General features: G+C 57.3%; 2 protein-coding genes across 10 annotated transcripts; one reads left to right on the top strand and one right to left on the bottom strand.

Annotated features, from left to right (window-relative positions):
* The first annotated feature begins 856 nt into the window (after positions 1-856).
* Positions 857-15,217, top strand: LRRC61 (leucine rich repeat containing 61). 6 transcript variants are annotated; one of them, XR_009260137.1, is made up of 5 exons: positions 863-1,495; positions 3,570-3,741; positions 4,124-4,283; positions 6,317-10,130; positions 13,650-13,809. XR_009260137.1 is itself a non-coding variant. In XM_058723884.1 (4 exons), exon 4 carries the CDS (start codon positions 13,814-13,816, stop codon positions 14,591-14,593), a length of 780 nt encoding a protein of 259 aa, XP_058579867.1. In that variant the 5' UTR covers positions 912-1,495; positions 3,570-3,741; positions 4,124-4,283; positions 13,650-13,813; the 3' UTR covers positions 14,594-15,217. The 6 variants fall into 6 exon arrangements, 4 of the variants coding, with proteins under 4 accessions (XP_058579866.1, XP_058579867.1, XP_058579868.1 ...); XM_058723884.1 differs by lacking the exon at positions 6,317-10,130 and having other exon boundaries at positions 912-1,495; positions 13,650-15,217; XR_009260138.1 differs by lacking the exons at positions 6,317-10,130; positions 13,650-13,809 and adding an exon at positions 5,042-6,310 and having other exon boundaries at positions 917-1,495.
* Positions 15,218-15,350: 133 nt separating this feature from the next.
* Positions 15,351-18,736, bottom strand: RARRES2 (retinoic acid receptor responder 2). 4 transcript variants are annotated; one of them, XM_058723887.1, is made up of 6 exons: positions 18,627-18,736; positions 17,386-17,632; positions 17,075-17,179; positions 16,026-16,121; positions 15,672-15,797; positions 15,351-15,466 (listed from the first exon to the last, which is right to left on the bottom strand). In XM_058723887.1, exons 2-5 carry the CDS (start codon positions 17,557-17,559, stop codon positions 15,681-15,683), a joined length of 492 nt encoding a protein of 163 aa, XP_058579870.1. In that variant the 5' UTR covers positions 17,560-17,632; positions 18,627-18,736; the 3' UTR covers positions 15,351-15,466; positions 15,672-15,680. The 4 variants fall into 4 exon arrangements, with proteins under 4 accessions (XP_058579870.1, XP_058579871.1, XP_058579872.1 ...); XM_058723888.1 differs by having other exon boundaries at positions 18,560-18,671; XM_058723889.1 differs by lacking the exon at positions 18,627-18,736 and adding an exon at positions 18,405-18,525.
* Between the last annotated feature and the right edge of the window lie 4,474 nt (positions 18,737-23,210).

Genomic DNA, 23,210 nt, shown 5'->3' with positions numbered 1-23,210 from the left:
TCTAAAGTTCTCAGGAAAAAATAAACGGAGAAATAACCAGGAAATTACTGGAAAAGCAGAGTATTGAGGATACTCCCAGGTATTTGAAAGTATGACAGAGTCACGATGTGCAAAGCTACAGAAATGAAAACAATGGTGCTGGCACATGGACTGAATCAAGTAACATTAAAAATGACTTGATGGGGCACCTAGGTGGCTCAGTGGGTTAAGCATCTGACTATAGATTTTGACCCAGGTCATGAGCTCACCATTGGTGAGTTCCAGCCTCGCATCAGGCTCCTCTGTGACAGTGCGGAGCCGGCTTGGGAATCCTCTCTGGTCTTCTCTCTGCCCCTCCCTGGCTTGTGCGCACTTATGCTCTCTCTCTCTCTCTCTCCCCCTTAAATTTAAAAATAACACTTTAAAAGGTGACTCGGTAAATTGTAAAGATGTGTACTCTTGTTGCAGAGGTCCTAGTTTTAGCCCAAACAGGAGGACTGGACCAGCCTGGAGTCGATTTGCTGGGGGCCAGGGGAGGGACGCTATGAGGGTAAAAACCGAGACCACCCCTGGCAAGATGATTAGGAACGACTGCCCAAGGCTAGGTAGTGACCCCAGCCTAGGCCCTTTCATCAGTCTGACCCTAGGGCTGCCAAGAAGCTCAAGGCAGCCAGTGAGACAAGAATTGGGCACTTTCGTGGAAGAACACGGCATTCTCTGCTCAACCCAAGGGGCGCAGCCTCCGTGGCCCCTGAACGGCTGTTTGCGGAGGTGGTAGCGCGTCCCAGGAGACATGGGCGAAGCCTTCGCGGCACCGCCAAGCGGTGGGAAACCGTCCCGGGAGACACCCCGGGAGGGCTTCCCGAAATGCCGCGCGAGCCTTCAAGGCTGGAAGAGACCCCGACAACATGTCCATTACAATGGCTGCGGTTGCGTCTGTCTGCGCGCGGGTCGCACTCGGGCATCTTCCCCGGGCGCAGGGAGCCCGGGTCGGAAAGGGCCTTGGACATCAGCTAGGGAGGAAGACTAGGCCACCGCTGTCTCTTCGCGCGTGTGACTGCTTTCTCCGAGGCCACGCAGCTGAAGCAGCGCTATTAAACTAGTGCTAGGGTTTCCCAGCCACGGTGAGAAGAACGTGCGACTTCGGGCGGAGCGGACCCCGCAATCATAGGGCTTCCGGCCGCGGCCGCCCGCGCCTGCGCACTGGGGGGCGCAGGCCGCCAGCTGGAGGAGCGTACCATCCGCAGGCAGGGGTGGGCGCGCGTCGCTCCCGGAAGTAGCCCCTGCGCGTCCCGGAAGTCGAGCCCCCTACCCCGGCTCCTTTGGGCCTTTGGGCCTTTGGTGTCTTCCGGGGGCTCCCGCCGTGGCTGGGGGTGAGGCGCGGTGGCCGGTGGGGCGGTGGGCTCGTCGCTGCCGACTGCGGCGGGAGCAGTCGGCGGGAGCGGCGCCCGGCTTCGTAGCTTCGCGGGCCTGGTCTCAGCGGGCGGCCAGGCCCCTCCCGGACCCCAGGCCCTAGGTAAGCCGGGGAGGGGGCGTTGCGGTCCCGCTTCACCGACGCGGACGCCGGGGCTGGAGGGTGGGGCGCCTTGCCCAGCCCCTCCCGGCGCGTCGGAAGGCCCCGGGGTCTCCCTCCCTGGCTAGTGCCAGGCGCCGAAAGCACGCCCGGTGAGGCTGTATGTATTGGACAGCGGGTCGTGTCCAGTCTCGCTCTGTGCCAGGGACTGCCCTTAAACAGGCTTCTACATGTTTTAGCTCACGGAACAAGCCTGTGAGGTGGGGGCTGTTATCCCTGTTGTATAGGTGAAAAAACCGAGGCACCCTAGTGTGGGATCTTAGGTAGCTGTTGAGTGGGTAGCCGCCAGGATTTCAGCCCACGTATCCTGGCTCCAGACCTCATGCTCTTCAGTCCGTTATGGAAGGCAGCCTCGCAGAACACAGCAACGGGTTCTCCTGGTGTGTAATTTAAAACAGATCTCATCTTTTGTCACTTTGGCATAATGTGAAATCTAACGACACGCGATTATTCTTTAAAACGTCTCGCTTAGGGTTTGCTGGGAGCCAAATCTTCGCGCGTGGTCAGACCCCAAAATGTATAGTAACTTGCTCTACTCTTTTCCTTCCTCCCATTCTTTTTCTCACCACCTTTCTGTCTCCCCGCAAGTGAGTGGGTGGGGGGTGGAGGATGAGGAACCCAGGACTTGAGGGCCCAGCAAGTGCCTTGAAATGTCCTGGGATCTGGGATGGATAGACAGCTCAGGAGCTAAGACAGGAGGGGGCTGGTCGGTGGGATTGGGCAGTAAAAACAGAGAGAAAGGTGTGGCATAGTTATGGGATACCCTGGGCAGGCTGAGCTCTGCACAAGGCTCTGGGGTAAGGCAGGCACAGAGAAATAGGGAAGTGGTTCCTTTCCTTCTGGGCATGCACATGGGGAAAGGGCTGCTGAGTGCAGTTAGAAGAGAGCCCCCTGATCCATGCAGGCTGCACAGATGTAGGAGACATGCAAGAGACACCTGCCATCTCAGTCTCAGCCAGCAGGTTGCTGCCTCTGGAGACCTGTGGCTTCCCCTTGGGAATCTGTAGGCTCCTTGTCATAAACTGCCTCAGTTCCTTCCCCCACCTGCACTCAGGGGCTTGCCTGGCACCGCAGCCGTCCGTCTTTCTTTGCTCTCAGAGAAAATAGATTCTCGTCTCCAAAGATAAACCCGCTCACCGCCTGTGCCCTGCATCCCTTTCCCAAAGAAAGTTCCTGCCATCACTTCTTTCCTGTATATGTATATTCTTTTCTCTCTTCCCACTGCGCCCTTTCTCTGTTTGGAGATGAAGTCAAGCCTTTTATCTCCAAAGTGTGGCCCTCCTTTCCCCACCCCACCTCTGACATGGCAGGCACCTGTGTCCCCCAGTTCTCACTGCACAGCCATGTCTCCGTCTTCGTCCTCTGCAGTGACCTTGACTCTGGCTGGCCTACCTGGAGAGTCTTCTCTTGGCTTTCCTAACTTGGCTTTAGTTTCTTCTGTGTCTGTCTTTGCCTGTCAGTCATTTTGGAAGTCCCCTCCCCTTCTGGCCTCTCTACAGTGTCCGCGTTGCCTGGACAGCCACCCGCCACTCTCTTCTCCCTCCGGCCCTTTCCTTAGTTTCTGTGGAGGCTTTCACACGGATCTGTACCTTTAGCTCAGACCCTACCCCGTATCTGTCACATGTATTTCTAAAGATTTGTTGCAGAACAACCGTGAATCAGTATATCCAAAAGTGACCTGCATTAGTCAATGGGATCACTAGGGAGTCCCCCTCTGTCCTCCAGTTCTCCTCTACATGTGCCTCCGGAAGAGCTGTCCAAACTGTCCCCGCGGCCCCAGTCCCTCTGCCACTACCTGCCCCGGCCCTCCTCGCCCCCCGTGTACCGTGCCTGCCTCACATGGCCTCGCTGCGGTGTTTGTGATGCTGCTCAGTGGGTAGCCTGAGGGCCTCTGCGTCCTAGCTGTCCTCAAATGTGCGTTTGTCATCTCTCAGGAGAAATGTCACAAGTAACTTCTTACCGATAACCAAAGTACTGGAGTTTTTGAATGGTTTTCCTTTCAAATTTTGCATCTTAGATTCACTTCGATTCGAGTTGGTCCTCCCTGTGTCAGCCTCGTTGTCATCCTTGTGTGCTTTGGTGGCTTAAGAGAAGGCGGTGTGTTACCATCGGCGACTGCACCCGCGCAAGGTCCCAGCTATACTCAGGGAGTCCGTTAGGAGTTAAGGATCCTGAAGCAGTAGCTGAAGGTAAGTGACCCCTCGCAGGACGGAGTCCAAAGTCCAGTGTCACAGAATCCGTTTATCTGTAGGTCAGGCCGAGGCCCGGCCTTCACAGCGCGGACACCGCTTGCCGTGGTCTGGTGCCATGAGCCCATTTCCAGGTTGTCTTCTTGTCCTAAGCCTTGGGTGCCAGCCGGGTGCTTCCTCTCCTGTATCTGTGTCTTCAGGGCACGGGGCTGGCTTACGGCAGGTATCCGATGAATTCTTGTTAAGTGGTCCAATGGATCGACCAAAAAAGATGTACTGACGGGACAAGGCACATTGGAGAACAGAACGGGACTGGTGTGAGCCAGGCACAGTCCTAACACACCGGTTTTTTCCTTTTCTCGGCCATCACTGGTGAGCACAGGTCTGACTTGGGCCAGGTTTCAGTTGCTCGCTCTGAGCTGTCAGTGGTGGTAAAGCCTACAGGCCGCTTCCGGAGGCCTGCTGCCGGCCCTGGTCGTCCGCTCTGCCATCACGCCCCCACTCTGGATTTCCAGTTCTACAGCCATGAAATAAGAGCTGAGGTAAGCCCAGTCCGGTTCTGATGTCCCAGAGCACTTCTCCCGGGCCCCGGGATGGTGTCTTACAGTTCGCGGCACCTTCGTCCAGCCTGTCCACGGTGCCTCTCCCGTTGGGGGGGGGGTCACACATTCGGTGTGGCAGCAGCTGGGTTCTTGGGCAGTGGGCCTGGGGTGATGCCTCTCATCCTTCTGAGGTTTTCCCAGCTGGGAGGGGCTCAGCATCACGTCGCTCACCCTCTTCTATGGTCAGAATCTTCCCGGAGCCGCCTTAGTGGGCTTGTCACCTACAAAGGCAGTCCTGCTCTCCCTGGTGATTCTGTTTTTCTTTTTCTCTGTTTCCCCCTCCCCCCCTTCACCCCCCACGTACATGTGCACGAGAGGGGTGGGGGAGAAGGTGGGCACTGGTGGGGGGTAAGGGGGCAAAGGGAGAGAGAGAGAATCTTAAGCAAGCTCCACTCCCAGCGTGGAGCCTGCCTGGTGATTCTTTTTAATGTTTAACATCACTCAGTATCAGAACGTACTGGTTTTAAATCTTCCTGTTTAATCCATATCTCATTTTGGCATGATGAGACTTGAATTTCACTTGCTTTCTGATGTGTGTGGTGAGCTATTAGGTCACCTGCGAGTCTGTCCTTGTCTAGAGAGATGCATTCTCGCGCTGGGCTTTTTCTTTCTTTCCTTCCCTTTCCACGTACTTCTCTTCTGACTTCTCTGTGTCTCTTTTCTGGTGTGCCTGGATCTGACTGTGACCTGATCTCTAGGAGAGCGAACGAGGAGAAGGGAGGTAAAGGTCGTGCCTGGGCTTGAGCATCTGGGTAAACACTGTCCCGTTTACGAGTGAGGTGACTATAGGAAGACAGGTGAGCGGGAGCTGGAGAGAGCCATCTGAGCCAGAGAGAGGCTCGCCATGTCAGTGTGTAAACACAACCCCCGTTGGGGAGGGTATGTGAACTGAGAATCGAGACCTGGGTGCGAACCCTGGGAAACAGCAGGAAGAAACAGGCGGAGGAAGAGGGACCAGAACTGAGATTGCAGGGGAGGTGCAGGTGGAAGTGTGGTATCCCAGGGTCACGGACGGAAAGGTGGCGTTCCAGACAGAGGACTTGGGCCGGCCCCCACATGTTGAAAGAGGTCCATTGGACGCGGTGCCGAGGGGGGCGCTGTGGCCTTGGCAAGAAGGGTGTTGACGAGCGGTGGGGGCCAGAGCCAAAGCATGGAGTCTCTCTAGGACAGAGAGAGGGGAGTGACAGGACACTGGGGGGCACGCGTCACTGGCATCAGGGGCTACCCTGTTCTGTGCTGCTGTCCTGTGTCCCTGACGCAGGCTGATTTCTAGAGAAGGAATTTCAGAAGATCTAAGCAAGGCCTCTGGCGGCCTCACCGCCCAGTACCCAGCATCATGACCTGTTTCTGATGCCCTGCCAGGTGACGGGCACAGCCTGGGTGCCCGGGATGCAGAGACATGGGCTCCACACCTCCTGGCCTGAGCTGACGGCACCTGGCGCCTGCACCTCCGCCAGGGAGACCTGCCTGACTTCTTGGCCAGGTCGGTCCCCTCCTTGGGGACTCACAGCTGCAAGTGGCGCCCCTCTGTTCCTGCACCTCCCCGTTGTGCGGGTCAGTCTCTTACTTCTGTCTCTCCAGCCAAGCTGGAGGCCACGTGCACGCAGGGACCTTGCCGATCTTCTCCGTTATCCACAATCAGGCAGAATCGCCAAGTGCCTGCTGGGTTCTCAATAAACATCGAAAGGAAAAAGAGAAACCTCAGTTAGTTTGGCAAAGATGGATGTAGAAACTGCTAACGTACAGAGGGCCCTGGGGATTCTGGTTGAGGGCTGTTCCATTCAGTCTGGAGGAGTGAATGTCAGCCTTCAGCAAGGAGGTTGCGGTCTTGAGAGTTTTGTCCCGGGGCTGATTTCCTAGGCTCTCCCTACGCCTCTGTCCTCTGTTCGTTTTTCTCCCCTCTGGCCTTCCCCGCAGAGTCCCCACGGTTGAGTAGGGGAGCTGAGAGCCGTTCTTTTCATCTTGCTTTGCAGCCTGGGCCCATCTCATTTCCCCAAGTTCCCAAGCATGTTGGAAGTGGAAAAAATCGGGAAGCCCCCCAAGAGACATACACCTTCAGGATCAGTGGGGCAGGGGCCGTCTGTGTGTACTGCCTCCTCCGTGACCAGACCCAGGAGCCCAGCTGCTTCCCTGGCTTCTCCTAGCTCCAAGTTTAAAACCAGAGCTACCAATACCTCTCATGGACTCGGCTGGGGTGTGGGGGGGCGCCTGCCGGAGACCGAGGTCAAACTTGAGTTTGTAGAAATAGGAGAGAAGGCTGTCAGTGGCCACAGCAAGATCGGACTGTCTGCCTCCCCGAAGGGGAGTGAGACAGATCTGCCCCTACGGAGGAAGAGACCTCATCCCCTCCCCAGTTCCTCGTCGGTCCCTTCACCTGACGGAGTTTTCCTGGAGGAGCAGGAGGAAGGCACCCTGGGCCTACTTGTCCACAGTGAGACGAGCGAAGCCTGCTACCTGGGGAGGCCCGGTCTGCACCCAGCTGCCTCCCGTGAAAAGTGCCAGGCCAGCCCTGGGCGGAGGAAGCCAAAGGGTGACTCTGGCCTCTATAGCCTCAAGTCTGTGCTTGGGCAGGAGCCCCCTGGGCAGCCCGAGAAGAAGGTGTCCAAACAGAAGGCACGAGGGCAGAGGGAGGAGGGGGAGCCGACGGGAAAGAAGTCGAGGGCCCCAGCGCTCAGCTCTGGCCGGTCCCCCTCTCCCCCAGCGCTACACCAGGCAGCCGGGGCGGACAGGCCAGAGGTGGGCCAGCCTGGTGAGAGTGAGAAGGCAAGGCGAGCTGACCTCCTCATCGCCCATCTGGCCAGAGAGCTGCGACGCCTCAAGAAGTGGAAGAAGAGGCACTTGCTTGCGGCTGTCGGGGACAAGCCACCCTGCCTGAAGAAGCTGGTCAGAACTCTAAAAGCGGAGACCAAGGGCTGGGCTTTTCCCGGGCATTCCCCCGGCCCCGCGGACACCGCAGGTCACAAGGCCGTGTCAGACATCGGACGGTTCTTTACCATTGACTGCAAGGACGTCTGCCACGTCACCTGCACTCTGTGTCATGCCAGCATCAGACTGGGCAAATTTAAGGGTCATTTCCAAACCTCAGGCCTGGTCCGTCACTTGGTGAGTAAGCACGGACTAGAGAGAGACAGAAGGCCAGCCGCAGCCAGCCCGGGGGAGAAGAAGGGCAGGGCCGAGGAGAGAAAGCACAAGGGCCTGCCCGCAAGTCCTGCTGGCCTTGCCCCCGAGGGGCTGCCGTCACCAGGATGCTGCATGGATGCTCCCCCTCTGGTGGACGGTGGCAGGCAGCTGGCGGCGGGCAGGCCTGAGCAGCTGTCACTGGCTCCGCCACTCTTGCCTCCTTCCTGCAGAGATGACCCCGCCGCCTCCCCGCCGGCAGTCGGGGTGGGCCGGGGTGGCACCCATGCCCCCGGCCAGCCCCGAACACAGGCCTGGACCCGCAGCATCGCGGAGTTGCTCTGCAGCCTGGCTTTGCCGCTGTCCTTTGTGTCATCGCTGCCTTTCAGAAGGTTTATGGCCCAGGTCGACCCTTGCTACCACGTGCCGCCTCCCGCCTTCTTCTGCGGGAGAGCCTTGCCTCTGCTCCGTGAGGCGATCGAGGAGCAGGTGTGTCGGGAGATGCAGTGGGCCAAGGGCAGCTGTGTCCACCTCACCGTGTCCGCCGCTGCCCGGGACACGGTTGTGGACTATGTGGCCATCACCGCCCACTGGGGAGCCGTACAGCCGGGCAGTCGGCGGGTGGCGTCGGGGAGCCTGAGAAGGCAGGCCGTGCTGTGGGTTCGGGGCCTGCCCCAGGAGAGCTCTCCGGAGGAGAGGCAGGGGGAGCTACGGGAGCAGGTGGGCCTGTGGCTCAGCCGCAGCTCCCTGCAGCCAGGCTTCCTGGTGTCGGGCGGCTGCCTCAGCCTGGAGCAGGCAGTGAGGACAGAGGGCTACACCCACCTCCCCTGCTTTGCCCACTGCCTCGACTCCCTGGTGAGGAACTTCCTGCGTCACCATCAGAGCGTCCAGCTCATCCTGGGTACGGTGCGGGCCATCTGCAGCCATTTCCAGGGCTCCGCGGAGGCCCGGCAGCTCCTCAGCCAGCTGCAGCGGCAGCGTGGCCTCCCGGCCCAGCAGCCCTTCTGGGAGCTCTCGGACCACTGGGTGTCCGCCTACTGCTTGCTGGAGTGGCTGGTGAGGCAGCAGCGGCCCCTGCAAGAGTACGAGAGGCGACACCAGCTGGGCAAGGCTGGGACGGCCCTGTCGACTACGTTTTGGAGCCTGACGGACAGTCTGGTCACGCTCCTGCAGCCCTTCTGGGTGGCGGTCCGCGAGGCGAGCTCCGCGCGGGCTTCTTTAAGCCAGGTGCTGCCCCAGCTACGCTACCTGCATATCTTCCTGGAGCAGGTTAACCGGCACTTCGAGGAGCAGGGCGGCGGGGAGGTGGGGGCAGCCGTCCGGCTGGCCAAGGGCTTGGCCCTGCAGCTCTCCACAGACGGCCAGCTCAACGAGCTCTTCCACCGCAAGGAGTTTGTGCTGGCGACCCTCCTGGACCCCCGCTTCAAGGGGAAGATCGAGTCCATCCTGCCCACGGGGGCTGACATTGACCACTGGAAGCAGGTTCTCGTGTACAAGGTGAAGGAGATCATGGTGTCTGACTACTCCTTGCCTCCCTCACCCTCCCTGCACAGCCCCAAGGCAAGGCGTGCAGGCCCTACCCCGAGCGGCCGAGTCGCCAGGAGCCTCGGGGCCGAGGGGAAGGGCCAGAAGGTGCCTGTGCAGGGGGGCGGCGGCTCGGGGTCTCTGCTGCTGGACCAGAGGGAGAAGAGCTTGCTGGAACAGCTGGAAAGCGTGGGGCTGCTGGCGTCCGAGAGAAGCGGAGCGTCGCTCTCCACCGAGAGCCACTTGGCCAGTGTCATCGTCAAGAAGTACCTGCGTGAGAATGAGACAGTTGGTGCCCAGGAGGACCCGCTGGTTTACTGGGAGAAGAGGCAGGAGGTCTGGCCAGCTCTGGCGAGACTGGCCACTGTCTACCTGTCCTGTCCCCCAACGGGGGCCTTCTCTGGAAGCGTCTGTGCCTCCCTGGACAGCCCTGCCCTTGCGGAGCACGGCGCCCCTCTCCCAGTGGGGACCATTGAACATCTCCTCTTCTTGAAGAGCAACCTGGAGAATTTCCCCGACTACCCCGCCCCTGCCCTCATCTTCCCCAGTGGAGACCTGGCCGACGGGGAGCAGAACAGCGAGGCCGACCTCGTCTGACGCCCTGAAAGTCTGCCTGTGGGAAGTGTGTCCGGCATCAGAGGGAGGGCAGGATGCTGCACCCTAGGGCATTAGACAGAGGTGGCCAGAGTCCTCCCTCCACCTGTTTGGAGGGAATAGGGATAGGTTCTCGATTCTTGACACATTGCCCTTTTTTTCTTCCCCAGGGTGATGTCATTTCCCATTCATCCATTGCTTAATTTGTCTCTAGTGGTTTATGCATAGAAAAGGTGAACTCTGTCCAAAAGTGACTGTAAGTTGTGCCGCACACCTATGTGGGTGGCACAGGGACCCCGCTGAACACCTGCCATGCGCAGGATCACCGCCATGACAGAGACTCACCCGGTCTCGGATGGCAGTCGTGCTGTGGTAAAGAACCCTGAACTCCACTGGGGATGGGAGGCGATGGGCCAGAGGAAGGGTCTCCAGGTTCACTGAAGCAGCCGTGGGACTGTCCACTTGTGCGCTGTGTTAACCGGTTCCCCCTTGGCTGTAGCTGTGTCCTGCCTTGGCTGGCTCCTGGGCACCATTTGCCAGCCCACTTGCTAGGTAGGTAAACTGAGACTCAGCAGTGGCGATTCGGAACGAGGGAAGGTGGCCTCCTGCAGGAGAGACGAATGTCCTCTGTGCCTTAGTCATGGTCCCATCCGTGTGACCAAATCCTGTCCGCAGACACATGTTGGACCAGGATAGGAGGACTCGGATTCTGGATGTTCAGGGGTGAGCGTTGCAGGGGGTTGGCGTGGATGAGCCAATTCCCTCAGCAGGGCCCACCCGCTCCAAGCTGCCGCCTGTGTGTCAGCTGGGTTTGCACAGCAGGTGGGAGGGCGCTCGGTCGGTCGGGCCCAGACCTGCCTGCCTGCTTGAGGCGTGCGGATTACAGGGAGCATGGGACTGGGGGCAGAGCAGAGGTCTGTGCACTGGAGAGTCAGGGATTCACCTTGGTGACTATGCAGTACTGTCATCGGCGGGGGCGGGGGGCATGGGGCGTGGGGCGGTGAGCTGGAGGGCCACATGTCTCCCCCCAGGCAGGACTTGGGGGCACAGAAGTCCCGATTTCCAGTTAATGTGCTCTTTGCTCCTCTGTTTCCTCTCCTGCAAAAAGCGTTCTTCCCAGCTGTAACGTGGGGAGCACGTACAATTCCTCCCTTCCTCCCACCACCGCCCCTACCCGGTCCTCCCGTCCTTTCCCTCCACAGCAGCCATCTCCGTCTAGACGGTCATCGAGCCGGTTCTCCAGGGCATGGCTCCCTAACCGTCGTGGTCAGTCTGTGGGCTTGCCTCTGCCCGGGGGCCTCATCTCTGAGTCTGGTGGGCGTTGGAACAGTGTCCGTCACTGGGTCCTTGCACGCCTCCCTCTGGCTGCTCGTCAGTGCCCTCCACTCAGCCTCATAAATGTTGGTGTTCTTTCGACGTCGGCCCATGACTGCTCCCTTTCTCTGTGCGCCAGGGGCTCCTGACCACATTCACCCCCAAAATAGCGTGTGGTTGGGAGACTGTGCATAATCCCGGACAGAGGCCTGCAGATACTTAAAGAGGTCTGTGTCCTCCAGAAGCCTGGCCCGTGAGCCACACATTCTCCCTGGGCACCTCTGCAGATGACGCTTGAGTCCCTTCAGCCTAGAGCTTCGACTGCCTCCTAGGCCCGATGCACACGGTCACCTCCAGCTGGATGTCTTCTTGCCCCCTCCCTCAGGCTGTCCCATGTGCCCCACATGTCGGGGAAGGGAGCCCCTGCATCCAGTGACGTGGCTAGACCCTTGGAAGCTGTTCTGCACGCTTCAGTGCTCGCTGCCTTCCGTGAAGCCCTGTCTCTCCAGTGCTTTTATGGCAGGTTCTAGTGTCTGGTGCCCCTCTCGCACCCCTCACCCCCATGGGTGACAGTTTTAAGTGGATGCAAAGTTGACCGCGTCTCACTGCTTACAAGCCCCAGCAGACCCCTTTTGAATACAGTGAACCAGACCTCTTAGTGGATGCCTGGAATCGCTTTTGGAAAGAAATGAAGTGGAAATGAAGGGGTGTTGCGGACTAGAAGGAGTTAGGTAAAGCCATGGGGGAGGCGGATCAGATCTGTTAGCAGCCTCCCCAGCTCCCTGGTGGGGGTGTGGGAGGAATTCTGGGCCCGGTTTCCTTGGAGAGGGAACTAAAAAACTGCATTGATTGTGTAAACACAGACTTGGGACTGGTCAACACCCTGGAACCCAGGTTTTATAAACAGGAGTGAATGGTCCCATGGTTCCTTGCAGGCGTCACCCTGCCTGGCCCAGGCCCGGCTAGAGTCTGCAGGGTTGGGAAACTGCCACTTGGAGCAGAGGTCCCTTCTTGTTTTCTCTCTGCTCAAACCTTGACCCCTCTGTGGCCGGCATTGCCGATGTCCCCCCGCCCAGGCCTCCTCCCTCCTGCCCGTGGTCTTGCACTGGCGCCTAGGCTCATGCTGGCCCACGGCCATTGGTAACTGGAAAGGCCCTCCTTCCCCTGCCTTCCCGGAACCCAGGTGCTACCCCGGTCCTTCCATCCAGGATGGCTTCTTTGCCTGGCCTTCCTCCACTTGCGTTCTTAGGAAATGACGTCATGTTTGCAGGTAGGACCATTCTGTCTGGCACATAGGGATTGATGCCCTTCCGTCGATGCTGGAGTAAAGAGCTAGTTTGGCAGGCTAGGGTGGAGAGCAATGGCATCAGGACTGGCAGTGCTGCACCTGCTCCCGGGGCCGTCACCGTCCCTTCCTTCCCTTGACCTCAGGCTCCTCATTGGACTGAGAGCTGAGCCTTCAGGCCCCACAGCTGCAACCAGAGGTTACACGTTGGCCTATGCAATCTGGAGACCATTCTGAATGCATTGCTAATGTTTTAAAAAAAAACATTGGGTCAGTTAAAAATATTTTTAAAAGGGTGGGGGAGTGCCTGGGTGGCTCGGCCGGTTGCATCCGACTTGGGCTCAGGTCATGACCTCGCAGTTCGTGAGTTCGAGCCCCACATCGGGCTCACTGCTGTCAGCCTGTCAGGCCAGAGCCCGCTTTGGATCTTCTGTCCCCGACTCTCTGCCCCTCCTCCACTTGGATTCTTTCTCAAAAAATGAATAAACATTAAAAAAAAATTAAAAATAAAATAAAAATAAAACATTGAGCCAAGAACATTTTTGAGGGGCGCCTGGGTGGCTCAGTCGGTTAAGCGTCCGACTTCAGCTCAGGTCACGATCTCGCGTCCGTGAGTTCGAGCCCCGCGTCGGGCTCTGGGCTGATGGCTCAGAGCCTGGAGCCTGCTTCCGATTCTGTGTCTCCCTCTCTCTCTGACCCTCCCCCGTTCATGCTCTGTCTCTCTCTGTCTCAAAAATAAATAAACATTAAAAAAAAAAAAATTAAAAGAACATTTTTGAGAGAACGAAGCAAGGCCTATCGTGCTGTCTTTTGTGTCTGCATATGGAAGGAAACAAAACAGATTGTTGGTGGTGGTGACCTATAATCTATTAAAAAACTAAAATAGTTATTGGGGCGCCTGGGTGGCGCAGTCGGTTAAGCGTCTGACTTCAGCCAGGTCACGATCTCGCGGTCCGTGAGTTTGAGCCCCGCGTCGGGCTCTGAGCTGATGGCTCGGAGCCTGGAGCCTGTTTCCGATTCTGTGTCTCCCTCTCTCTCTGCCCCTCCCCCGTTCATGCTCTGTGTCTCTCTGTCCCAAAAAATAAATTAAAAAAATTGAAAAAAAAAATTTTAAAAAACTAAAATAGTTAAAAAGAAACACCTCAGAATTCATAAAGATAGATCATAAAGAGCGGTTGCCGAAAAAGGAAAATTTAGAGATTTTGCCTCCCGGTGCAGATACGGAAAAGGGGAAGAATCTGAATTGCGTCCGCTATGGCGGTAGCTGCTCGAGCCTCGTCAGGGCCCCCCGCTTAGGTGGGGGCCTGCGCCTGGCCCGCCTCCCTCAGGGGGGCTCTGTGGCATCAAGTCTTGCTGGGCCAGCTCGCTTTCTGCCTCAGTGGCAGAGGCTGGGCGGTACTTGGTGCCGTCGACGGCTGCGGACTCAGGACGCTCAGGAGAGGCCTGCTCACTGTTTGCTTGTCTCTCCTCAGGAGCCTCCGGCCCTTGAGCAGCGGTGCTGGAAACAGGCCTCCGGCCCTGGCCCGGGCAGACTCGAGGGTGCCTTTTTCTGGGCGTGCGGTCAGCTGACCCCTCCCGGCACCCACGTCCCTGTGACAGGACCAGGACCCGGGGCCGCCTGGACGGACCGCATCTGATGGAGCCCCAGGCTGAGAAGCCAGGAGAGGCGGACGGGGCACGAGTCACACCGCAGCTGCTCAAGTCGCGCTCGGGTGAGTTCGCCCTGGAGTCCATCCTGCTGCTGAAGCTTCGGGGCCTGGGGCTGGTGGACCTGGGCTGCCTGGGGGAGTGCCTGGCTCTCGAGTGGCTGGACCTGTCCGGCAACGCGCTCACCCAGCTGGGCCCGCTGGCCTCCTTGCGCCGGCTGGTGGTGCTCAATGTCTCCGACAACCGGCTGACGGGGCTGGAGCCGCTGGCCGCCTGTGAGAACCTGCAGAGTCTCAATGCCGCGGGCAACCTGCTGGCCACCCCTGGGCAGCTGCAGTGTCTGGCCGGCCTGCGGGGCCTCGAGTGCCTGCGGCTCCGGGACCCCTTGGCCCGACTCGGCAACCCGCTGTGCGCCAGCCCCTCCTACTCCACGCTGGTCCGAGAGCTGCTGCCCGGCCTGAAGGTCATCGATGGTGAGCGCGTGACCGGGCGTGGCAGTGAGTTCTACCAGCTGTGCCGGGACCTGGACAGTTCCTTGCGCCCCGGCTCCAGCCCGGGCCCGAGAGCCGCCGAGGCGCAGCCCTGGGTAGAGCCAGGGTACTGGGAGTCATGGCCCCCCCGGAGCAGCTCCATCCTGGAGGAGGCGTGCCGGCAGTTCCAGGACACGCTGCGGGAGTGCCACGAGCTGGACCGCCAGGCCAGCGACAGCCTGGCCCGGGCCGAGCAGGCGCTCGGCCCTGCGGGCGCCGCCTCATCCTTTGTGTTTTGAATATGCCCATGGCTCGTGACAGCTGAGCATGGGACCCTCGGCACGCTGCGGCCCAGCTGCCCACGTCTCCTCTCCTGCCTCGGTACGCGTCTGTGCGCTTTAATCACGCTGGCCACCGGGCCGCAAGTTGGGCTCTTTGTTTACCTGTGTTCCTAAGAGCAGCCCCTCCCTCCTACCCTCACCTCAAGGAAGATCCCATACCGACCCTCCACGCACTTCAAGGACACACCACCTCGGCGGCCTCTAGCATGGGTGAGGACCGTCCTCGAGCGGCTGGCGGCGTGAGGCTGTTTGCCACCTGCGCTGGGCGGCTCGGGAGGAGGCTGCATGCTGAGCCGCGTCCACAGCCGCTGCCACCCGTGGCTGTGCGGGTCTGAGACTTAAGGGAAGGAAGGCGCTTTTTCCTAAGGCTAAAGGTAAGAAAGGCAGGGCGCGCGTGTCTGCTGTCCCGGCCAGTCCTGGGGAGAGGACGCGGCAGAGCACCGAAGCTGGCGTCCTCCACCCTGCAAAGCTGCCTGTTCAGAGGACCCTCTGCTGTGGTCCCCCCTGTCCCGTGGGACCCTGGAGCCTTCGCTGCCCATCCTCACCCTCGCTGATCCCTATTAAATCTTTCTTTTGGCGGAAGCATCGCTGCCTGTCATTCGTGCGTGAGCTTCATTTTCCCCATCACGGACTGGAAGTCTCCTGTCCCTCCTGTAAGACCTCACTCCCACAGTTGAGCCGAGAAGGAGGCCATACAAGAGGAGGAGAGCACGAATCTGGGAGAGCGGTTTTATTAGCTCAGGGATAATGGGATCGTCCTCCCTGGGCGCAGGGATGGGAGGTGGGTCTTTCACTGGTTCCCTCCTGCTGTCCGGGGAGCGGGACAAAATTCTAGAGGAAAGGAAAGAGAAGCTAAGATTTGGGTGTGAGGGAGGCTGTTTGGGTCGGTCCAAGCCTTTTTCCCAGGCTCTGAATCCTTCCCCCTTCCCCCCCCCCCCCCCCCCCCGCCTCCTCCCTGGGCCCCACCCTGGCCCAGCTTCCACCCACTGGAGGGCTGTCCCACCTCCGCCCAGTCCCCCTTGTCCTGGCCACCTACCGGCAGGCCTCAGCTGGGGGGCAGGGCCTTGAAGAAGGCAAATTGTCCCGGGAAGTAGTAGCTGTGGGGGTCCTCTCCTGCACGCTCCACCCTGCCGCACTGCCCCTCGTGCTGTTCCTCAGGCTCCTGCCAGCGCCAGCAGTGGCTCAGGCCCATGGCTGTCCCGCTGTCCCCACTGTCCCTGCAGCGGCGCCCCGGGGAGGGTGGCGCCAGCCTCCACATCCCTTATGGAATAGCGGGGCCAGGCCCAGAACCCCTCCCCACCCTCCTTCACAACCTCCTCACCCCTTCCTCACCTCCCTGTTGCCATCCTCCTCCCCGCTCCTCTCCACCTCCTCCTCTGCCCACTCTTACCCGTTGGACCTGTGTGAGTATGGGGCAGTGGACCATCCGGCCTAGGACTTTGTCTGCAGAGTTCAGCTTGATGCAGGCCAGGCATTTCCGCTTCCTCTGGGGAGGGGAGCATGGGGCCGGGGGAGGAAAGAGGTCAGGGCAGTCCTGTGGCCCCGGCGGGGTGGAAACTGGGGGCCGCGTGCCATGGGGATGGTTGCTCCCAGCAGGCTGTAGGGCGGAGAGGCAAGGGGTCCTGCGGGCCAGGCCCGCCCCAGGACGGGGAGATCTCACAAGTCGGGGCCCATCCTGCAGCTCTCAAGCTAATGGTGTGTGTGCAGGCAGGACTCCTTCCCCAGACGGACTCTCCCCACCGGACTTTGACCAGAGCCACTCTACTGATATATTAATTTGCATTTTCTTCTAGGATTTGATTTGAATACAAGGGTCATGACATAAAAGTCTGGAAAAAGTCACTGGTATAATCCAGTCCCTCCCTTAACAGATGGAGGGAACTGAGGCCTTCAAGGAGCTGACAGTCACAGGCTGGTGATTGGGAGGGCCGGGACTAGCACTGGATCTCCCAGATCGTGTCACTCCCAGCCTGGGGACTCCCCCGTGGCAAGGGCTGTGCCCCCGAGGTGACAGAATACAGTCAAGCCCTGTTACGAATCAGTCCAGGCTGGGCTGTGTCTACTTGAAGACTCACGAAAGTGGGGAGTTCACCGGGCCTGGGATGGGGACCCGGCAAACCCCATACCGTGGGCCTCTTCCACCAGTGACTGGAAGCCGGAGAGAGGAGCTCGGACAGGAGGAGGACTCTCCCTGAAGAACATCTATCCTCTCTGCTCCTGCCTGTCCCGGCCCTGGCCGCCCACAGTGCCATGACCCGGGGCCCACACAGCCAGGTCAGCCTCTAGGGAGGCTGCCCCAACCTCAGGGCTTCCTGCTGGACCCCGATGACATACGCTCGCACCGAGTGAATGCCCCCATCTCCCTCTCTCTCTCTCTCTCTCTCTCTCTCTCTCTCTCTCTCTCTCTCTCCTCTCTCACACACACAGACCTTCACTCACCCCATTGGGCTTGACTTTGCACTCAGCTTTTTTCCAGTCTTTCTTCCGGCAGCTCGTCTGCTGGAGCTTAAATTCCAGCCTCACAAAGGTCCCTGCAGGGAAGAGCTGCCGACAGACAAAGACCAGCAGCCGGCTGAGCGGGCCCAGCAGTCCCTAGATGTGACCTGCCCCTCCTCCCCTGCGTGAAACAGCACATCTGAGAAGGCGGCTGGGATGCCGGCCGCCTCTGGAGAGCTGGGTGCTCGGAGCCCAAGCACTTCTGCACCTGCTTCCTGCCCCCACCCCTCCCCTCCCCAGGCAGTGCCACTAACCGTGTCCGTGGCACTGTCCACGCCAATCTCCTTGAAAGCCCACTGAACAGGCGGGTGCTTGTGGAATTCTTCCAGGGCCACCTGCAGGCCCCGCTGCTGGGCTGCCGTGAGCTCCGCTCTGCCCAGGCCCACCATGCCCAGCCACAGGGCCACGGGGATCAGCAGCTGCCACATGGCTTCACCTCTGTCACCCTGGCCTTGCAGAGAGTGTGTTCAGCCAGAGGAGCCACCAGCCCGGGCCCTGCAGCTGGTGGGGGAGGCAGAGGTGGAGGGGCAGGAAGTGGCCCTCTTGTCCAGACTCCCCTGGTATTCCCCTCGTCCTTGCGCCCCTCTCCACCCCACCCCCCACTTTGCCCTGGATCCAGCTCAGCCCACGGTTGGCCTTGTCCCGGCTAGATGCTGAGCTGGCTTTTGTCCTCAGGCCAAGAGCCCGGGAAGCCCTCCTGTCTCCCACTACCACGGTTCCGCCTCACTGTTTCCTAAAGCATTTTTTCTCTCCCCGTGTGAATCCAGTCCCCTTTCCTGCCTGCGCCCCCCAGAGCTCCTCTCTGCTTCCCCCACCTCAGCCTCTCCGGGTCCGCTTCTGCCCCAGCACGCCCGAGCCTGCTGGCTCCCTCCTAGTCCTGGGAGCCCTGGCCCTGGCACCCCCTCGGGCCCCCAAGGCTAACTCAAGGGGGAGGGGCAGGACACAGAAGGAGGCCAGCTGGAGGCAGAATATTTTTGGGAGGACGTAAACACAAGGGAGGGGCCCAGAGCAGGGTGGGAACCCGGAGGATGCTTAACCCTCCCTGTGCTGGGGCTGCCTGTGGCCATCGGCCCTATGTAGCCCTGATCCCCGAAACCAAACCGGGGTCTCAGCTCCGCCCTACCATGGCTTTCTTCTTTAGGCAGAAGTCTCCTTTAACTTCTTTTCTGGGGCCTTTCCCCACCACCCCTCTCCCAGCCCTTCTGATCCCATCCCCCAGCCCACCCCAGCCCACCCCAGCCCACGACTGGGGTTGCCTGAGGCATGGACCCACCCCCAGAACTCCGGTGTACTGGCGGTCTTAGAACCAGAAGGTTACAGATGTGGAAACAGAAGCCCCCTCGGTGAAAGATACCAGGGTGTTGCCTTATAGCAAAGGCTCATGGACGGACAGACGGACAGACGGACAGTTGGGTTGACAGATCTCACCCTTGGAGCTGCTCCCTGTGGCCCCTCCTTTCACCTAGCTGCCTCTGGGGCCCTCTCCCCTCCTCACCTCCTCTCTGCTTCAGGGCCTCTGCTGCCCTTCTGGCCGACTGTGGCAAGCCTGTCAGCCTCTTCCTGCCCCCCACCCTCCAATCCGGTTTGGCCCCCATCTCCTCCCACACCCCCCCTCCAGCTCCCAGCCCTCCCAAGGCTCCTCCCCACCCCGTTAGGATAGGCAGCCAGCCCTGGAGACCTCCCACCTCCCATCCACCCTCCCGCTTCCCCGCCCTGACTTGCCGCCTGACCTTCACCCCAACCCTGGCCAATCCACCCTCCCCTCCACTTCCCCTTGGCTGAGGAGCCCAAGCATTCAGCGGTCTTGGCCCGGCTTCTCCATGGAATATGGGGCTGCCCGGCCCCCTGTCCTGCCTCTGTAGGGCTGCCGTCTTCTTCAGCCCCTCCTGGGTGACCAGTCCCCGGCATCCTCAGACCCACATTTCGGGAAAGCCTTCCCACAAATACAGACATCCTTCAACCCGATGAGGCCTCAGGAGTCATTCGACCCCTCCTCTCGCCTCCAAGGCCACACGGAGAGAGAGGAGTATGGTGTCCAGTGACTTATCACCAGCAAACATGTTCAGTCTTGATCCTGCGTGTCTCATCCTTGGTGCTGATAGATTCGGAGGTCTCGTGCGAGTCCGCAGGCATGTCTGAACGGTGTGATGGAATTCACCAGGCTAGTGTGGGACGAGGGGGAAACTGTCCAAATACCACTCAGCCGCCATGCATCCTGAGCAAATAGGAACCAGCTCTGGGACCTGGTGGGCCGGGGACCAGCACTGCCATTTCTCTGGCTCCGGGCCCTAGGCTAATTACCCCAAACAGAGGGTCTCATTTACCGCCCCCCCCCCCCCCAAATCCCCGGAACTTCTGCTTCCTTCTCTGCAAGGTGGCCATCAGAAACTCCACGCTACGGGCTTGTTTTGAGGATTAAATGAGGACATACGTGGAAAGTGACTGATGGCCCAGGGTTTGGCACAAGTTTCCTCCCCTTCCCTATTCACTCCTGCTGTGCTTCTCCACAGAGAGCTGACAGCTTCCTTTGCCATGTGCTCTGGGGGTACCAGAAAGACCCTTGGCTTCTGGTAGCTCAGTTACCACGGCTCCTTCCCAGCCGGCTTGTAGAACAGGTTCTGTGTCTCAACCATGGTTGTCTCCTTCCCGGCTTCTTTCTCCTTGTGAATTTGTATCTTTTTATTCATTTACCATCGTTTTGATGGAGTTTTGGAAGGGAGTAGGGATAAACACATGTGTGATCCAACGTGTTTAATCAGAGTCCATGAACTATTTTTATTTATACACACTATATACACTGTACTTTATATATGTGTGTGTGTGTATATGTGTGTATATATATATATATATATATATATAGAGAGAGAGAGAGAGAGAGAGAGAGAGAGAGAGAGTTATGGGCTAAATTGTGTTCCCCTAAAATTCATATGTTGAAGTCTTAACCCCAAGTACTTCATAATGTGACTGTATTTGGACTTTAAAGAGGTAATTAAAGTAAAACAAGGTCATGGGGGGGGGGGACACCAATCCAGTATGACTGGTGTCCTTATAAGAAAAGATTAGGACACAGAAGGAGGGCCACGTGAAGACACAGGGAGAAGACAGCCATCTACAAGCCAAGTAGAGGAGCTTCAGGAGAACCAACCGTGTGGACACCTTGACCTTGGACTTTTGGCCACAAGAATTGTGATCATAACTTTCTACTCTTTGAACCACCCGGTGTGTGTGTTACAGCAGCCCTAGCAAACCTACACACACACGTACAGAAGAAATCCTTTCCTAAGACTTGGTACTATGCACTCAACCCGATTATTAGAAAAGCCACGTCTTTGTCTATACGACACAATAATCAGTGATCCAAAGAATGAGGCTAGGATGGCTAATACTAGGCTGAAAAAGAATCAAAATTAACTTTTTAAGAATAAACATATGGGAGCGCCTGGGTAGCTCAGTCGGTTAAGCATCCAACTCCTGATTTCAGCTCAGGTCACGATCTCACAATTCATGAGTTCGAGCCCCGCATCAGGCTCCATGCACTGACAGTGCGGAACGGAGCCTTCTTGGCTACTCTGTCTCTTCCTCTCTCTGCCCCTCCCCTGCTTTCTCTCTTTCTCGCTCTCTCTCAAAATAAATAAGTAAACTTAAAAAAAGAAAAACATTAAAACAAAAGAATCAACATATGAATCTTGTATTTTATCTGGAAAAAATATTTAAGAGATCGGGATGCCATTTTTAATGTTTTGACGTGGCAGGAAATGAAACTTGGATTTTAATCAGTGGAAGTACCTTAATATTAACATGCCATTAACATTTTAAAATTTATAATTACTCTTTCAAGAAAATTCAGCAAACTAATACAAGGAATTTGCACCTTTATGGAGTACATTTAAAGAGTCAGCTTCATGATGCAAAAATATTTTCCTAAATCAAAGTGGTCAGAAGGCAAATACCAAGCTGAATATCCAACAGACCTCATGGAGTCCATTAAACCTCACGCAGGGATCCACCACTAGATGGAGATGGTGAGCACAAGCTAGGTCCTCTACCCCTTGCCAGTTCTCTGCCAATTTTTTCTTTAAAAAAAAAAAAAAAAAAAAAAATTTAATGTTTATTTATTTCTGAGACAGACAGAGACAGAGCATGAGTGGGGAAGGGGCAGGGAGAGAGGGAGACACAGAATCCGAAGCAGGCCCCAGGCTCCTAGCTGTCAGTGCAGAGCCTGACGCGGGGCTCGAACTCACGAACCACCTGAGCCCAAGTCGGTGGCTCAGTCGACTGAGCCACCCAGGCGCCCCTCTACCAATTTTTTCAAATAATAGGCTGTAGAATTATTTTTCTTACATACTTGCGGTAGCCTATGGTCACTTTTTGATTTATGGTTTAACTGTAAGAAGTGTTTTTAGCTCCATCTGACCCATAAATCATGCCAATCTGTTACAATGATTTTTGTCTACCCTGCACACGTTTGTTAGAACTGTGAACCAGGGCAGGCACAGATAATAAACAGCGTCTCCACCAGTGGAAGGTTCTTAGAGCAGTTTAGAAGCTATGAAATGAAATACTTTCCAAATGTTCTTTTTAAAATTAATTTTATTTTTTATAATGTGGTTGAAGGTAGTAATTTAATGGAATGTTACTGTGTACTAGTTAATGATGTTATATTGTAATTTTTTAAAAAAATTAATGTTTACTTATTTTTGAGAGAGAGAGACAGAGCGTGAGCCTGGGAGGGGCAGAGAAAGAGGGAAACACAGAATCCGAAGCAGGCTCCAGGCCCTGAGCTGTTAGCACAGAACGCGGGGCTCAAACCCATGAACTGTGAGATTGCGACCTGAGCGGAAGTGGGATGCTCAACCGGCTGAGCCACCCGGGCGCCCGTACTAGTGTAATTCCTAATAACGTCCTCAAAACAAACCTTCTTAAGTCCCGTTTAGAGGAGACTCTTCTCATGTTTTAAGACAGCTGAGGCAAACCACCTCTGAGAACATCTGAGGTCTCATTGGCCAGTTCTGAAGGCATCGAATTTAACTGTGACCCAGATTTGGTCTTGGAACGGAGGAGGAAGGCTCTGAGTTGCAACCAGGCTTTACGTTCTGACTCGCCACGTGGATTAGTTTGAGAAGAATCTGGGTGGGAATGAGCTCAGGTCGGAGGTAGCACTTTCGGTATTTGGTGAACACGCACAGCGGTGCGTGTCCCTTGCAGGAAGGAAACACTTGCACATACACCTGCTTCTGCTGAACTGCGAAGGCTTCACAGAGGTTCTATTTAGAATTTCCTTGTGTTTCTAAATCAAGCTTGGCTTTTAGTAGATTTTTAAACCACGAATGGATACCCACAGGCTTCCAAATCCATCTTTTGAATTAAGTTGAAGAAGACACAGCCCGATGCCAGTCGGGAGTAGAAATAGACATGGCATCATCCTAATAGAGGTGATCTGACCTGGAAAGGGTAAAAATGGAGATCTCCAGGGAAAGTCAAGTACCTCCTCTCTTGGCTGAGACGCCAAAATGCTTTGTTGCCACTCTTCCTGGCAGCGTGTGGTCCTGAGAGCAAATCACCAAGCGGCTGGTAAACGTGGTCCCCAGGACGTCAGGCGTCCTCCTCCCGCTGAGCATCGGTTCCCCTCAGAGCCAGAGGCTCCTCAAAGGTTCTCGCGTTCCTGTCATTCTAGAATAATGTTCTGGATAAAAGAATATGTCTGAGGCACTGCTACCTACAGTCAGAGTCCTTCAAGGGGGAGAATTACAGACCCAAGTTTTCTCCTAAGTGTCTTCTTTTTTGCCTCCCTCACATACTGATTGGAGTTTTCCTATGACGAAGTGGTATTTTTCTCTCAGAGTTCTGTGAGACTCCTATCATCTGCTTAACAAGCAGTGGCCAGGGTGGGGAGAGTTTGAAGTTTGCTGGTAAACGATTGATCCAGAATGCTGCCTCCACACCTGTGTGTTCTAATCCAATTCACTCAGCGTGGGCTGGAGCTCTTCTGTTTCCTCAGTCATTTGGCCCACAGCACTTACCGAGTTCCTACCATGAACCTGAAGCCTTTCTAGAGGCTGGCTACAGTAGACAAGACAGG

This window comes from Neofelis nebulosa, chromosome 4 (assembly GCF_028018385.1).
Source record: "Neofelis nebulosa isolate mNeoNeb1 chromosome 4, mNeoNeb1.pri, whole genome shotgun sequence".
NCBI classification, from domain to species: domain Eukaryota; kingdom Metazoa; phylum Chordata; class Mammalia; order Carnivora; family Felidae; genus Neofelis; species Neofelis nebulosa.
This window is presented reverse-complemented; position numbering and strand designations above follow the sequence as displayed.

Excerpts from the sequence above, each read along its gene's own strand:
- LRRC61 (XM_058723883.1), top strand. The coding sequence starts at position 6,351 with ATGTTGGAAGTGGAAAAAATCGGGAAGCCCCCCAAGAGACATACACCT.
- RARRES2 (XM_058723887.1), bottom strand. The coding sequence starts at position 17,559 with ATGTGGCAGCTGCTGATCCCCGTGGCCCTGTGGCTGGGCATGGTGGGC. Across the intron at positions 17,180-17,385 it reads TGGACAGTGCCACGGACACG|CTCTTCCCTGCAGGGACCTT; the intron begins GTTAGTGGCACT and ends GTCTGTCGGCAG. Across the intron at positions 15,798-16,025 it reads TACTCACACAGGTCCAACGG|GAGCCTGAGGAACAGCACGA; the intron begins GTAAGAGTGGGC and ends TGGCGCTGGCAG.